Source organism: Pinus tabuliformis, chromosome 7 (genome assembly GCF_031772625.1).
Source record: "Pinus tabuliformis cultivar Carrire ecotype Pingquan chromosome 7, CPIR1, whole genome shotgun sequence".
Classification (NCBI taxonomy): domain Eukaryota; kingdom Viridiplantae; phylum Streptophyta; class Pinopsida; order Pinales; family Pinaceae; genus Pinus; species Pinus tabuliformis.
Window position 1 is genome coordinate 868710435 of NC_142293.1, and position 15902 is coordinate 868726336.

The 15902-nt window shown below is 37.7% G+C and overlaps 1 protein-coding gene across 1 annotated transcript in view; it reads left to right on the top strand.

Moving 5' to 3' along the window:
- Positions 1-15543, top strand: part of LOC149250391 (uncharacterized) — a 132470-nt gene extending 116927 nt beyond the window's left edge. Inside the window, exons 8-14 of the mRNA XM_089453635.1 lie at positions 10087-10287; positions 10379-10459; positions 10605-10756; positions 10911-11016; positions 14043-14195; positions 14305-14644; positions 14876-15543. Coding sequence (XP_089309761.1) covers positions 10087-10287; positions 10379-10459; positions 10605-10756; positions 10911-11016; positions 14043-14195; positions 14305-14644; positions 14876-15015 — 1173 coding nt within the window. The 3' untranslated portion in view covers positions 15016-15543. The remainder of the gene's footprint in view (positions 1-10086; positions 10288-10378; positions 10460-10604; positions 10757-10910; positions 11017-14042; positions 14196-14304; positions 14645-14875) is intronic.
- Positions 15544-15902: the final 359 nt, after the last annotated feature.

The window sequence follows — 15902 nt, forward strand, 5'->3', positions numbered from 1 at the left end:
ACCATTTAGAAGTGACAACTTCTTCAAAGGTGCATGGTTTTGCTTGAATGATGTTGCTCAGGGCAACAACATACCCTTGAAACCAATTTGGATTCTTACTTTCTATGAACGATCCTCTTGCAGAAGCATGTTGTTCAACATCTTGCAAGATATCTCGTAGCCATAGTAGTGTCTTTCTGGTAGAAGGATCATGTAGTGGAGGATCTAGAGGATCCATGGAATCCATTGGATTATCAACAAGCCTATTCTTAGGTTCCGGTTCAGACACAGATGCAACCTCTTTTTCATTAACAACTTGTCTTTCAACAATGGTAGGAGGAGGAGAGTCTCTTGTTTTTCTAAGAGCTACATCTTCATCAAATGTTACGCTTTTTGTTAAACTCTATAGTTCTTTGACTAGGTACATAAATTCTATAACCAACAAACGCACCTTTCTTCCCTGAAGCTTCCAACTTGTTCCTTTTCTCTTTTGGCACATGGAAGTACATAGGACAACCAAAGATTTTCAAAATGACTCACCTCACGTCTTTTACTAGTGAATACTTCTTCAGGAGTATTATTGTTTAAGACTTGATCAGTGATGAGGAGTTTTGTTTTATACATAAACAATGGTATTTGTAGCTTCTCCCCACAAAAACCTTGGTAGCTTTTGATCATGCAACATGACTATGATCGCTTCCATAATGGTTCTATTCTTCCTCTCAGTGACACCATTTTGTTGTTGATTGTATAACACAATGGTTTCTTTTTTTATTCTGGTGTATTTGCAAAAATCATTAAAATCATTGGAGGCGAACTCTCCCCTATTATCAGATCTGAAAGCTTTGATCAACTTTCTAGTGTGATTTTCAATCAGAGCCTTGAAATCTCTGAACATGTCAAATGCTTCCCCTTTCTTTTTCAAAAAAAATATCCATGTCTTGCGAGAAAAATTATCAACAAAACTCTTGAAATACAAGTAGCCACCAAGAGAAGTAACATGCATACATCCACATACTTCAGGGTGTATGCGCTAAAGTATCTGACTAGTTTTTGTTTTGCTTGAAGGGAATGGTCCCTTTATATGCTTTGCACTTGCACATCTTGGTCAAACTCCTTCATCATCCATTCTGATTTCAGGCATTCTAGAAACCATCTTCCTTACATGAGGTAAGGCTTTGTAGTGTAGGTGAAAAAATCTTCTGTGCCATAGCTCACACTAAAAATTGGTATCATGGATTGGTGCATGAATGGGTTTACCATTGACTTTGTAAAGCCCTTCACATTTTCATCCAAGAGTGAATGCTTCTCTCATAGTTGAGTTCAAAGGCAAAGTTAGAACCTTTCCATTAATAAAAATAACTTTCATTCCTTTATCTTCTAGAGCATATATGGATACAAGATTCTTTTTCAAACCAGGTACATACAAAACTTCTTGTAGAAAAATAGATTTGCTATCATCTAACTAAAATGAAACTGAACCATAACCTTTAACTTGGTGAGTAGAATTATCTCCAAGGTTAACATTTAAAATAGTGCATCTTTGTAACTAGTAAAATGTTTGGAAGCACCACTATCAACTAACCAACTATCAAATGAATTTGCAAAAGAAGAACTGGAAAGAGCAAAACCAAGAAAATATTCTGATTGAGATTCTACTGCATTATTTCTATATCTTGGATTTCTTGTTTTCTTAGGATGCTCTTTACTTTCATTTTCAGAAGTGTCTTTCTATAATCATATTGTTTTTGAATGTAGGTGTTTTTTTTCCTTCTTTACGGTCACGAGCAAAGTGACCATGCTTTTGATAGTTAAAGCATCTAACTTTTGACATGTCTAGACTCTTTTTATTTGATTTGAAAGCAAATTTCTTTTTATTACCTTTCTTTCTCTTGTCATAGACTGTAAAAGCAGTGGGTTCTCCTTCTTGATGATACAAAATTCTCCTTTTGGAGATCATTTTGGTCTCCTTTTGGATAGACTTTCCCAGGACATCAACAAATGTGGGAATAGTGTTGATGTTGTTGACGGTGGTGATAAAAGTCTCTCAAACAGGAAAAAGACCTTCAAGCGCAATCAACACCATTTCTTTGTCGGGTACAACTTCACCAACTGTTGACAGTTGATTCTAGATTTTAGTCATTTTCAGGAAGTATGCTTGAACCATCTCTTCTCTATTCGTCTTGATGCTTTTGAACTGATTCTTCAAGGCAATAATATGGTTCAAGTTATTAATTGCAAACATGCCAATTAGTTTGTCATATATTTTTTTAGCTTTCTTCAAACCATAAACATAAGTAGTAATGAGATGATCACTAAGAAAATCAAAGATAATTTTGCTAGTTTTGATTTCACCCTTTTTATGTTTGGATTTGATAGCAACACTTGAAATCTCTGGTGGATCAACTATTGTGCTTTCTCCATACTCCAAAACTTCGTGTTCTTCAAGAGTGATATCTAACCTTGCTTTCCATGGGCCAAAGTTTGAAGCACCATTCAACTTCTCTTCTACCTTGAAGTAGGATGAAGTCATCTTGATAAAAAAAACTTTGGGAGTGAGTGGGGTCTCTTCAAGGGATCTCCGGTCTCCTTGGACTTGTCTTCACCAAGGCTCTAATATCATGTTAAAATCTGAAAGTTCTATGCAAAAATTAAAAAAATTCTTTATAGAAACATGAGAGTTTTATGTAGAAAACTGAATGTACTTGCAAAAAATTGAATGTACTATGCAGAAAAATGAATGGAACTGAATGTACTTAGCAGAAAGTTGAATGTACTTTGCATAAAATTGAATGTACTTTGCAGAAAGTTGAATATACTTTGTAGAAAACTGAATGTACTTTGTAGAAAATTGAATATTCTATGTTGTTACAATTACTTAGAATGCAAATTTCTTCTTCGCAACTTTTCAAATCAACAATTGTAGATAGAAAATAAACTCAAAGATCATATGAAAACAACGAAGCACAAATATGAGACACTGAGAGTTAGGTCCAGTGACCAAGGCAAAGCCCACAAGGGGAAAACTCAAATGATTCTTTTTTTGTTAGATTTCTTCAATTGTTCAACAGAGTAGAGAGAGAGAGAGAGAGAGAGAGAGAGAGAGAGAGAGAGTAAAGTCACCAATGTCTGATCAACCTGCAATTGAAGTGCCTTTTCATTTTGCTTAAAGATCTCCTCCCTTTGATTAAATCTTGCCCTTCACACTTGCTCTAGTTTTTCCTGTGCTCTTACTCTTCACTTTCTCTCACACATCTCTTTCACACACTTAACACTAGCTCTTTTTCTTCACAATTAACATGCTACATCAACTCTCATTTGCTCTTGCTTAAATAGATGAGAAAAGAAAAGAGTTACAAAATGAATTTATACCTTGAGCCAATAATAGAAGAATCGAATTCCACGAGGGAGGAGTTACTTGAGGAGAAGTGTAACTCATCCCAAGAATAGAGAGAAAGGTACACATGCCTTGAGGAGTTACAATTCGAATTAAGGAGAGAGAGAGTTACACTCGGACATTGGAGAATATTTGGTGAGAGTTACAGATTGAATTGAATGAGGGAGTTACAAGGGCATTTAATGAGGAATTACACTTTTTCCATACATTCAATTAGTGAGAGAGAGTTACATTTTCTCAAGTGTGGAGTTACTACTTTATTTCCAGAGAGGGGTTCAATTTGCCAAGTAAAAGATTCTAAATTTAATTTATTTATTTCATGAGAGAATTCGTTTTTATTAATCCGTTAAAGGTGAATGAGTTTAGACTATTTTATAAATAATAATATTATAATAAAAATAATACTAGTAAGGATAAAAATATTAATTCTTGACGTGTATAATCATGATTGATTTGATTTTTAAAGTGTATTTCATATGTCAAGATCATCCTTGATCATTTAGGCCAATTTGCATGACTTGTACTCGTATAAGACTCGTCACGCTATTGACTCGTCGACTTGTATAAAACTTGGGAACAACTCATATAAGACTCATCAAAATACAAAAAAAATGTTAAAATATGGTAAATTTTAAGCACAAAAAAGAATCTAATGACGATTCCAATCCTTATAAGTTATAAAAACCACAATAATGCAGTAATTTATAACATCATCTCATATCTATAAAAGTACAACATAACATATTCGATTTTTGTAAGCAAAACATTTAGATATTGAATAAGAAAAGGACTCGTGATGCCATAATTAAAATAAAAAATGTTAGGAAGTTCAAAATTCAAATACAGATGTCATAAATGATAAATGATTGTCTCATAACAATCTTGAGTCTCATTTCTCATGGACGACTATGCCTACAATAAGCCCTCGTGGAGCTAGTGCTAACATCGGAAGGCTAAAGCAACTATGAGGCATGGGTATTTGGAGTCTCCATTTGAGATGACAAACTAGAGAGATCCTCAGTCTCTTCATCAAGCCAACTCAAATCAGGGGATTCTTCCTCCACAACCCAATCAGACTCTAAAGCATAGTATCCAATAAAATTGGATCTGTATTCTTTGGTTGCACTTGTTTTGTGAGCATTCAAAGTTTGTAGTAGATGAAAAACAACTTCTTCAACCTCTCATGCTCCAGTATGTTTCTCTTTTTTTTTTGTGGATGTGCTCAAGCGCTGAGAAATTGCGCTCACAAGAAGAAGCACTGTAGGGTAGACTCAGAAATCTGATGACGAATTCTTGTAATTGTGGTGTCTCAGTAATAATCTATCCACCAACGAACAACACAAAAATAACAACAAAGATTATCAATTTTCAATGCCAAACATATAAAATAGAACTAACAAAATTACAAGCGATGTTCTAACAATTTGCACTTACAAGTCATTTTCTTGTCCTTCAGACATTGGCTTGAGCTGAATCCAAACATGCCAGATGCTTCCTTGTACATATCTTGTTGTATGTTGATTTTGTTTTGAATATTTTGATTTAGGAACATCTTCTCAATGCATATCATGACACCTCTCATCACCTCGGGATCTCTTTGAAATCTAGACCCCTCATTATAGAATAAGATCGGATTGAGATATGCTTCTGCTTAATGCAATGGTGAATGTAGTTGTTTGTCCCACTTGGAATCAATAATTTGCCATATAGGAAGATATTTAGATTCATTTCCCTTATAGAAAGTCTTGATGGCCTCTTTGGCCCTGTCCATGCCCTCATAAATATTTCCCATTGCAAGTTTCTCTCCATCCATCAATCTCAAGACTTTCACAAGGGGCTTAGTGAAGCTAACAATCTAAGTGACTTTGCCCCATAAATTATCACCAAAGACAAATGCTTTCATAAACAATGCTTCTGGTTTTGTGCTATCTTTCCAAAATACCCATTGCTGGTTACAAAACATTCTTCTCAAAGCTTGGTACTCATACAAAAATGTTTGGAGGGAAAGAAAGTTTGTAGCAAACTGTGTGACAACTGGGCGACTAAGCTCACCCTGTGTGAATTTGTTAAGTTTTGGTATGTTCTATGCTAGAGCAATTTATTTAAATTTTCACAGTTAGCAATCACATCAGCATTATGATAAACTGCAGATAGAACATAAATATAAAACGCAGAAGACAAGCCAAGACAAGAGGACACAAGATATGGCGCGAGCCAGGGACAAACCCCACAATGTGTGGGGAAACCCTTTGATCAAATCTTCTTATATTCTTCAATAGTTCAGCAGAGAGAGAGATAGTACAAATATACAAATCTGAGATTTTATGACAGCCGCAGTAAGTCCATCATTCTGCTAATGATGACTGATCTAAGATGCAGTCCTGAAAACATTCAATAAGAGTGCTGTTGCATATCCCTTTTGGTAGATCATCAATCTACTGCAACATTACTGTGATTGCCTGCTCCTGCAATTTTGGTTAAGGCACAAAGTGCAGCCCTAAGTAGCCCTTGCTATGGTGCTATGGCCTGTGGCCTAGCACATAGCAACTCCTGTAGCAAATGTCCTCAAAACATCATCAATCAAATGCTTAAAGCATCTCTTAAAAGTGCTGTAGACTTCTTGTTGCACTGCTGCAATTCTGGGACTTGTTAGGGCACCAATCACAGTCCCTAACAGCTCATCAAACTGGCCCAGAATTGCTTTCCCTTGCTGCGGCTGTCCTCCAATAAGATGCTGCCCTACATGCTGCTCCTTTAGAGCAGATTCAAGCCCAACGTAAGGACTGTCCACGCTACAGCAAGTCCTCCTAACCTTGGCCTCCAAGATCAGGGCCTCGCAGCAACTCGGACCCTTGAAACAGTCCTCAAATGACCTTGCTGATTAGGCCTCTCCTTGCTGCAGCAACAGCTTCCTCTTGCTGTAGCTAACCCTTCATTTTACTGCGGTTTCAGGTCTCTATATCACTGCAGATTTAGGTTGTCTTAACAGTGAATATATATTGCATTTCCTGAGTGTGAAAGCTGTTCGTTGATGACTCAAGATATATACATACGCAATTGCCTACGTGACTGTATCATTGCATATACAAATGTTGCTGCGTTGTATTGTCTGCCCTGCGTATATATATCCTTATGACTGCGGCTCTTCCACAATGGCAATGTGAATAGAACGTTTCCTTTGGCTGCATATGTGACCTCTTTTATAGCGGCCAGATTTCTGCGGCTAGGGTTTACTGCGGCCAGATCTCTGCGGCTAGGGTTTACTGCGGCCAGATCTCTGCGGCTAGGGTTTACTGCGGCCAGATCTCTGCGGCTAGGGCAATGTACAGCAGCTAGGGCATTTCTTGAAGACCAACGTATCACACATGGTGTCTCTCTCCTTCACCAAAAACCCAGACGTGGAGAGGAGGAGACTACACATGAAGAGGTGTCTAAATGACATAAAATCCTCATCTATTTATACCAAAACGAAGATGACGAATAGACACGTCGGTTGGGCTTCTAGAGCCTACATAAGAGCTGGTCGGCTTGACTATAATTACATAAACAAAATAAATTCATATCTCCATAAATACTTATCGGAATCGGATGATCTTTGGATCAATCGTACACCTCTCGACGAGAGGGATCCAATAAAAATATCAGCTGCCATAAATAAGCCGACCCACATGGAGTTTGGCCCTAGTTGCCAATTTAACAGAATTCCCTCATAAGGTTCAACACCCAAGCATGATTATAAATATACTTGGTAATTTGCTTGCATTATTGCACAACATCTTGCACGCACTCCAACTTCACAATGTCCTCTAGTATGAAGTCTATGCAATGGGTAGTGCATGGAGTCCAAAAAATGGTGGGATATTTGGCACAAAGCAACCTTCCAGTTGCCTCATAATTTGCTGCATTGTCTGTGATTACTTGGACAACATTTGCAACCCCAACTTCATCCACCACATCAGCCAACAATGTAAAAATCAAATGTGCATCTTTTATATTTGCAGATGCATCAATGGATTTTAGGAACATGGCTCTTTTAGGGCAAGCTACAACAAAATTTATTATTGTTCTACCCCTTTGATTTGTCCACTTATCAAACATAATTGTATAACCTGTAAATTTCCATGGGCTTTTAATGCTCTCCAATTGTTCGTTGACACACTCAAGCTCCTCATCTAGCTCTTCCCCCCTAAGTGCATTATAAGATGGGGCTTTGTACCCAGGGCCAACACTTGCAAAGGCATCCACCATGGGCTGATAAAAATAAAAATTTGCATAGTTGAATGAAAGACTGTTATGGTACCAAAACATCCTCACTGCCCATATTTGCCTCCTTCCTCTTCTTTTCATTAAAACTGTCCAAGGTTGGTTGAGATCGTGGAGTTGTACGAGGACTGAAGAAAAAAGAACTTAGACTTCTGTTTGCCACAACACTTGAAGAGGAGTTACCAATACCCGGACTTTGAATCTGTGTTTCACTCTGAGATGAAGATGTACCTATCCCAACAATCTCATCCTTCCTTTTTGCCCTCTTAGAACTTTCTTCTTTAATGGCTTCCAAAGTAGTCGCCATTTCAGTAGTGACTTCATCAAGGCAATTTTGACAACATCCCACACCATTCCGAGGAATTCTATCTAGGTGGTATTTTAGCTTGTTTATGTCTACGTGCATTGTGGCATTGCAATAATTGAACTTGACATGGTGGTCATTACCGGCAATGATTCGTTGACCATGTGCCCATGTCGGATCACGAGACTTTCTAGAACCGTTTGGTGGCATGGTGACAAAATTTGGAAGAGAACAAATAAATTTTAAAATTTAATTGATATTTTTTTAAGGTTTTGAATTATATTTTAGTTCGCAATTTTTTTGGGTTTGTAGCTGAGTTTTTGAGCCACATAGGGCCGCTGTGTGGTTGAGAAACTCGGCCACAGGCTTGTGAGCTGAGGAGGGTTGAGTTTCTTAGCCACACAGGGCTGTTGTGTGGCTGAGAAGCTTGACCATAGGGCCTGTGTGTTGAGGACACAATCCTGCTCGGCCCACAGGCCATGTGGCTAAGTTTCTCAACCACACAACGGTCCTGTGTGGATGAGAAACCCAACTACAGGGCCCGCAACATCCCTGTGTGGCTGAGAAACTCAGCCACAGGGCCAAAAAAATTTGCAGACTTAAAAAAAATTTGAAAACAAAAAAAAACTAAATTGTATACAAAAAATTGAAAAAAAATTACATGGAAAACATTCAAACAAAGGTTCAGGGAGCCTACCTAAAGCTGGGTCTGATCTAATGAAGCCTCCTTTAGCCTCCTTCGAGAGCTCCTTCACTATCCAATGGAGTCACTCAACACTCGTAGAAATTAGCCAAACACTCAAATGAAAAGTGAATGACAAATGGAAGGGAGGGAGGTGCTTATCAAGCATTTTATTCCCTCCAATTTCCCTTTCCCTCCACCTCATTTCCAGAAAATAAAAGAAAAAAATAAAAAAAAATTGCCTTTTGAGGGTCGACGAGGCTTATAAGGGTCCGATGCAAGTCTTATACGGGTAGCCGGGTTTAATGAAATACCCGCCGAGTTCGGGTCTTAGACACAGGTTTTATGTGAGTGACCCGACTCACTATAGAACTCGCCAAGACATGCGGGTACTTGCAGGTCTTATACGGGTGGTGCTTCACTGATTTAGACATGACTTCCTATTTTTGGAAAGTCACTTCCAAATTGAGATGTGACTTACTATTTTTGGAAAGTCATATTAGAATTATTAGAAATTAAATTTTAATGTAGTTGGTTCAAACAAGATTGAAAGATATGATTTCTTCTAGGAGAAATTCATCCATGAGCTATCAAATTTTAACACCATAAACCTTGCATGGCATTGATCTTTTATATGACAAAGATCCTTATGTATGAACCATATGACAGTTGTGACAGTCCTAGAGAACGCTGTTTGCACATTGAGCAGAGGGTGTTGATGTTTGGAGTAGCAGCAGCTTGGATTGATGCTAGGGTGTCATGTGCAGAACAAGCAAAAGGCATATTTGTGTTGATATTAAAAGATAGGGTTTGATGTACAAATTGAACAAACACAGAGTTATTAGTTGGCAAGTTGTGCAACAGTCAAATTGGTTATTGAGTTTGTGCAGAATTGAGCAGTGAGGTTGCGAGGGTTTGACAATGATATACAAAAGCAACAGAGATTGTAGGGCATTTCCTTTGTATTGATTCAGAGCATAGGTGGATCCAGTCTGAAAATTGTGAAATGTGGTCTGCCCGCTGATCAGGGCGGCATAGTGCTGTGAGGTAGGAGAGTGGAGTCTCTTTAAAGTTTCAGGTCGGAGCCTAAGAACACTTTAGGGTGGCAGGACGGTGATAGGGTAGGTTGGGGCTTGTGCAAGGTGTTGTAGCATCCTTCCAGTAGTGGCTAGTGAATCAGGGTGTCAGTGGTTTCTTTAGGTCAGAGCTTGTGAACTCGGGTTTCTTCAGGTTAGAGCTTGTGGTTTCTTTACTTCTATTATGAAGCATGAAATTGAAAAAAATATAACACTTATATTGAATATCTTAGTTCATCTTTTGTTGTCTATGGTTATTAGTAGAGTTTTACAACATTTTTTGGGGTCTGCTATCATTAGCCAACTATTCTTCGGCTTTTTCATATTAATATAAATGTACCAGCTCAAAATTTCAAGTCTCTTGACTCATGGTTGACAATATCAGGCAAGTCAGCACCATCTTGCAGCTATTACTGCTGCTGGTCAAGTTTGGCTGTGGCGAAATAAACATGGCAATATTCATACACGTTGTAATGAATGGGAACACATAGCTTCCTTAGAAGACAAGGGGGTTGTCCTGGTTGATGTTGCAGGTCCAGATCTTGATCGGGCTTCAGGTGGATATGAGGCTGACCAAGAAGATCAGGTTGGTTTCAGAGGCCTTTCTGTTATTGTTAAGTATATCATAATTAGCACAGAAATTTGATATTGACTGTTGAATATGCTAATATCTTCAGGTTCCAGATCCTTTTTATCTAGTTGCAGTCGGTGCTGATGGGCAGGATTTTATTCTTCAGGGCTCACTGCCTCAGGAGCCTGTATGTTTAATATCGCTAAGAAATTTCCACTGGTCTTATCATTTTTCTTGTAAAGAAACCTCAAGGGTTTGTTTCGTTCAGTGAGATTGTCATCTTTCTCAACTACCAAGCCTACTAAAACTTATTGTATTCCACTGTTGATCAGGTCCGAACGTATCAACTCAGTGATGAACCCCGGCACCTTTCTCTGAAAGATGTTCTTTTGCAGTTGGGCCACCCATCACTAAATAATGCAGGTCAAATTGTACAAGTGAGTGTGGGTATAGTGGAGGCACCAGACGAATCATCCTTCATTGGGTATGTTGGTCTTTTTCTGTTGCCCTTTATCTTTGAAAGAGAAGGGTTATACTTTTTCTTGATAGATTCTTGCATTATTTTAAGTAATATGCTTGTGGCAGTTTATGGTTATCTTCATCATCTGTTTGGCTGTTTTGTTGGGGAATGTTTATAGGTACATCACTGATACTGACCATGTCTATATACGTTCTGCCACAAGAGATTATATGGAGGAGGTCAACTTAGTATCTGGCTACACTGGCAAGCCAATCAAAATTCAGGTGAGTGAGTATATGTGAATTTCTTGATTATTTGTGTAGTTATTGTTTTTCTCTTTATTAGTTTTTACAATGGCCAGTATTCTACTGCCTGCATAGAAATTAAGCATACAGATGAGGAGAAATGCGGCTTTAAAAGTGTATTAGAACTGGTATTTCAGTACTCTGATGGGGGCTAATCAATTGGTGATCAGATCTCTATGAGAAGTTCATTTGTTTAAATGTTAACATTTGGAATTCACAGAAATAGGCGTTTTTATTAATTCTGTACATAGTTTATCAACTGACCAGGGGTCTTAATTTTTGGTTTTGGAAATTTCAATAAAACTTTCTTGAACTTCTTAGCATGATTTAAGGGTTAAAATGTAGTTGAATTTATTAGCTCTAGGTATAGCTTCTCCATATTGCCCAGAAGTTTCTCTTTTTCATATAACTGAAGCCTTGTTACAGTAGAATATGGAGGTCCCAGTGATAGATGTTTGCTGTAAACTTTGCCAATCTTCCTTTCAATGTATTACAAAAAACTGAACACACAAAGAAACCAAGAGCAGAAAAGAACTTGGAAGAGATAAATACTTAAAAGGATAATAAAATGAAGACAGCACATGTCCTTTTATAGGGCAAAAGTTGTAAAGGGCAATGGTTGCATGAACACAACTCTTGTGAGAACTTATTCATTTGAAAATGTTATTGACGAGGGAAAGAGTCATGAATATGGTCAGGTAGTTGTAATGTAAATTTTAATTTCAATAGGTGGAGGGTAAGACACGGTTTGTACTCCAGACTTTAAAGAAGATGTTGTAGCTCCAAATATGGGAGGGATCTATTCAGATCTTATATAAAAGTATTGAGCAATGGTGAGAATCATGTCATAGAATCATTTGTTAGAAGCCTATGTCTCTTCGAATTCTCTTTTGGAAATTTGAGTCTTGTTGTAACTACTACAATCATTCTTTTATATTCAATGGGTCAAGGGTAAGACAAACTTTGTATTCCAGATTTTAGAAAGGATGTTGTAGCTGTAAATATGGAAGGGAGCCATGCAGAGCTTGTATAAAACTATTGAGCTATGGTCAAAATCTTGACACGGAATCCTTTGCCAGAATCACATTTCTATTGGAATTGTCTTTTGATTTGTCTACAATATAGAGTAGGCTGCTTTTGAATGGATTGGTTGACCTTTTGGATATTTAAGGCTCTTTTGCAACTACAACAGTCAAATTCATATTCTACCTACAGTCAAATTCATATTCTACCCTTCATTGGTTCCATATGCAATCTAACCTTATACAGCTTCATATATTCGTGGTCTGCAATTTTGAGTGGAAGCTAGTGGAGACGTCTCTCACAGTCGCTCCCGAGGGTAAGACACACTTCTATGCTCCAGAATTTAAAGAGAATATTGTAGCTTCAAATGCAGGATGGAGCCATTTAGGTTTCATATGGCAGCGTTGAGCTATGGTCAGAATCTTGAGGCACAATCATCTGTCAGAATCCTGTGCCTCTTGGAATTGTCTGTTGGTTTGTCTACAATATAGAGTAGGTTACTTTTGAATGGATTGGTTGACCTCCTTTTAGAGATTCGGGGTTCTGTCGCAATTCATTTTCTACCCTTCATTGCTTCTCTATGCGATCTGACCAAATATGGCGTCTGATTTGTGGCATGCAATTTTTAGTGGAAGCTAGCGAAGATGTCTTTCACAGTTGCATACACTTCGTACTCCCTCTTTTAAAGAGGATGTTGTAGGTCCAAATATGGAAGGGAGCTATGCAATGTCAATTTTCAAAGTATAAAAATAGAGCCATGGTCAGAATGAGTTGACAGAATCTTGTCACAGAGTCGTTGGTCAGAATCTTGTATCTTTTGGTTTGTCTACAATATATAGAGTCGGATTCTTCTGAATTGATTGGTTGACCTTTTTTATTTTGGAAATTTGAGGATTGTTTGCAACTACTACAGTCCCTTGTCCATATTCAATTTGTTGAGGGTAAGACAAACTTCATATTTGTGATTTCACATGTTAAAGAGGATGTTGTAGCTCCAAATATGGGAGGTAGCCATGCAGATCTGATATAAAAGTATTGATCTATGGTCAAAATCTTGACACAATCATTTGTCAGAATCCTATGTCTCTTCGATTGTCTTTTGGTTTGTTTACAATATAAAGTACGTTTCTTTTGAATGGATTGGTTGACCTCCTTTTGAAGATTTGAGGCTCTTTTGCAACTACGAAAGTCACTCTTCCATATTCACCCTTCATTACCTCTATATGCAATCTGACTTTATATGGCTTCTGATTTTTGTGGACTGCAATTTTAAGTGGAAGCTAGTGAAGATATCTCTCACAATCACTCCCGAGGGTAAAACACAGCTCATGCTCCAGATTTTAAAGAGGATGTTGTAGCTTCAAATGTTGTGGAATGGAGCCATTCATAACTGATTAAAGTATTGAACCGTGGTCAAAATCTTGTCTCAGAATCATTTGTGAGAATCCTGTTTCCTGGAATTGTCTGTTGGTTTATCTACAATATAAATTAGGCTCCTTTTGAAGAGATTGGTCGGCCTGATTTTGGAGATTCGAGTTTGTTTTGCACTTACTACAGTCACTCTTCCATGTTCATATTCAATATATGCAATATGGCCTTATATGACTTTATTATATTTTCTTTTTTCTTTTTTTTTGTGGACCACAATTTTGATTGGAAGCTAGCAAAGATGTCTCTCAGAATCTCTCAGGAGATGTAATTGGTTGGATCTTCATTCGTAAAGGTCAAACACTGCTTCTAAAATGAAAATGATAAAAAACGAATGATTTTCCTTGTTTCTGATCATCCTCCTGGAATATTATGACAGCATTGCCATCTCTTAATTTATTTATCAATACATTGTTTTAAAGTTTGTGTCAACCTATGGTGCCTCTGATGATTGTAGGAATGTATCAGATATATATTAGTACGATAGTAGTGAATTTAGTAAAAATGCCTTTGGTTCTAATTTTTTTTTTCTTGGTGCTTTGTTTGTGGGCCAGTGCGGCAGAGTTTACCATGCAATAATAATGACAGATGATGGCCGTGCATGGACATGGGGTCGTGGTTATTATCCTGGTATTAACGCATTTGGTTCTTCAGGTTTCTCAGCTGCCACATGCCAGCCTGCAGTAGGTACTCTGGTTGGACGTAAGGTGTGTATTAGTAAATGATGATTTACTCATTTTAGTGATGGGCAGAATACTTGCAAGCCTTTGTGTATGATCTAGGATAGTTGTATTCAGTTATAAATTGAATGTGCAGGTTATTGATGTTGGATGTTATGGTGAAGACTTCATTGCTTTAACTAGTGATGGAGATGTTCATCAGTGGACTCATGCTGTACCAAATCCTGCTGCTGGAGTATATAATGTGCCAGCTACCCCATTGTATGGACATGGTCCTTGCATTCCACATGGTGATAAGTTGAGGCAGGTATCCATTGGGGCTGGTATGTGTGCTGGAATTACAGATGGTGGCAGAGTGCATACTTGGAGGACTGCGATGAAGGGTGGGCTTATAGGCATGGTAGTACCAGAGAAGGAAGCTTTGACACCACTTGGCCATGAGGAAAGCCGTAAGGATACTGCGATTGTTAATCTAGGTTTGTACCTTTGTTTCTGCAAAGCACAGTCTCTGTATTAGATTTGTTTGGTTTTGTATTTTTATTGGTTGATATTTTTAATGTCTGTATACTTGCTGTTTACTCTCTGAAGGAAGTGTAAATGCTAATAGTTTTTGCTTACCATTATCTTTGTGAGGTTTTTGGCTTGGCTGCAATTGTGTTTTCTCTGTACTAGGGGTTTAGATAACAAGAATATTCATTCTGTTGCAGGTCTCAGGACTGCCACGAAAGTAATATGTGTAGCAGGATCCTTGATAGTAGTTGTCAAGAAGAAAACCAGAGGTCGAATGGGACCAAGGAAGAAACCAGTGAAATCTAACACCGAATCAGGAATAGGAGGGCATTCTTGAATGTTCAACTACAGTTCCATTTGTTTACAACTCTATTAAGACTTCTATATGTGGATTCTCCTTTTTGTAAACCATCCTTATCAAGTTATGGCTAATGTACAGCTTTGTAAATGATATTCATCTGTATATTGTATCGATGGATTTTGAACTGATCCACTCCTATTATGAAGCAATGGTAACAGGCTTCCTTGCAAGGGTTTATAGGCAACATGCCGGTCCTTTTCTCTTTTCCGAGATAATTGCAAAGAACAGTTCTTCTTACAGATCTCTAAAGGGTGCAAGGATCGTTTTAACTAATAACTCACCACCCGATTTCCAAAAGGAGGATTATATTGAAATTGTAATGATGAATTGCAGTGTGGAGGATGCTGGCAAGTGAATCTGTAATTGAGTTTGTTTTCATCTGTTATTTAACTTCACTTTTATGCAAAAACGAAAGATTAATTATGGCCTACAAAAGAAGTTTCCAATTAGATTCGTGCTAACGTGTAATCAAATGACTATCTGCAGCGATCTGTTTTCACCTTACCGTTTTAGTATTTATCTTTGAGCAATTTGATGCTACTTCCGAGACTGCTAGTGTATCGCATTGTGATCCTTGTTTAATAATTAATTACAGTGCAATATTTTAATTTCCAGCGTAACTGTGATATAGGTCCAGTTTTGTCATATCCTTATTTTTGATTTGAATACCCCCCCTCCTCGTGAGATTTCATTGTTATTTATCTGGCCATTATATGAAGGGCGATGTAGAACTCAAACGGTAATGTGCTGTTATTCTGGTCTTGTTAAGAAAAATCTCGACCTTGAGGTAGTTCCCCCTCTTAATGGCAAACCTTATCTGATGTGAGCCATTTTCTTCCTTTGTTGTCCTACTTGGAGGGCTA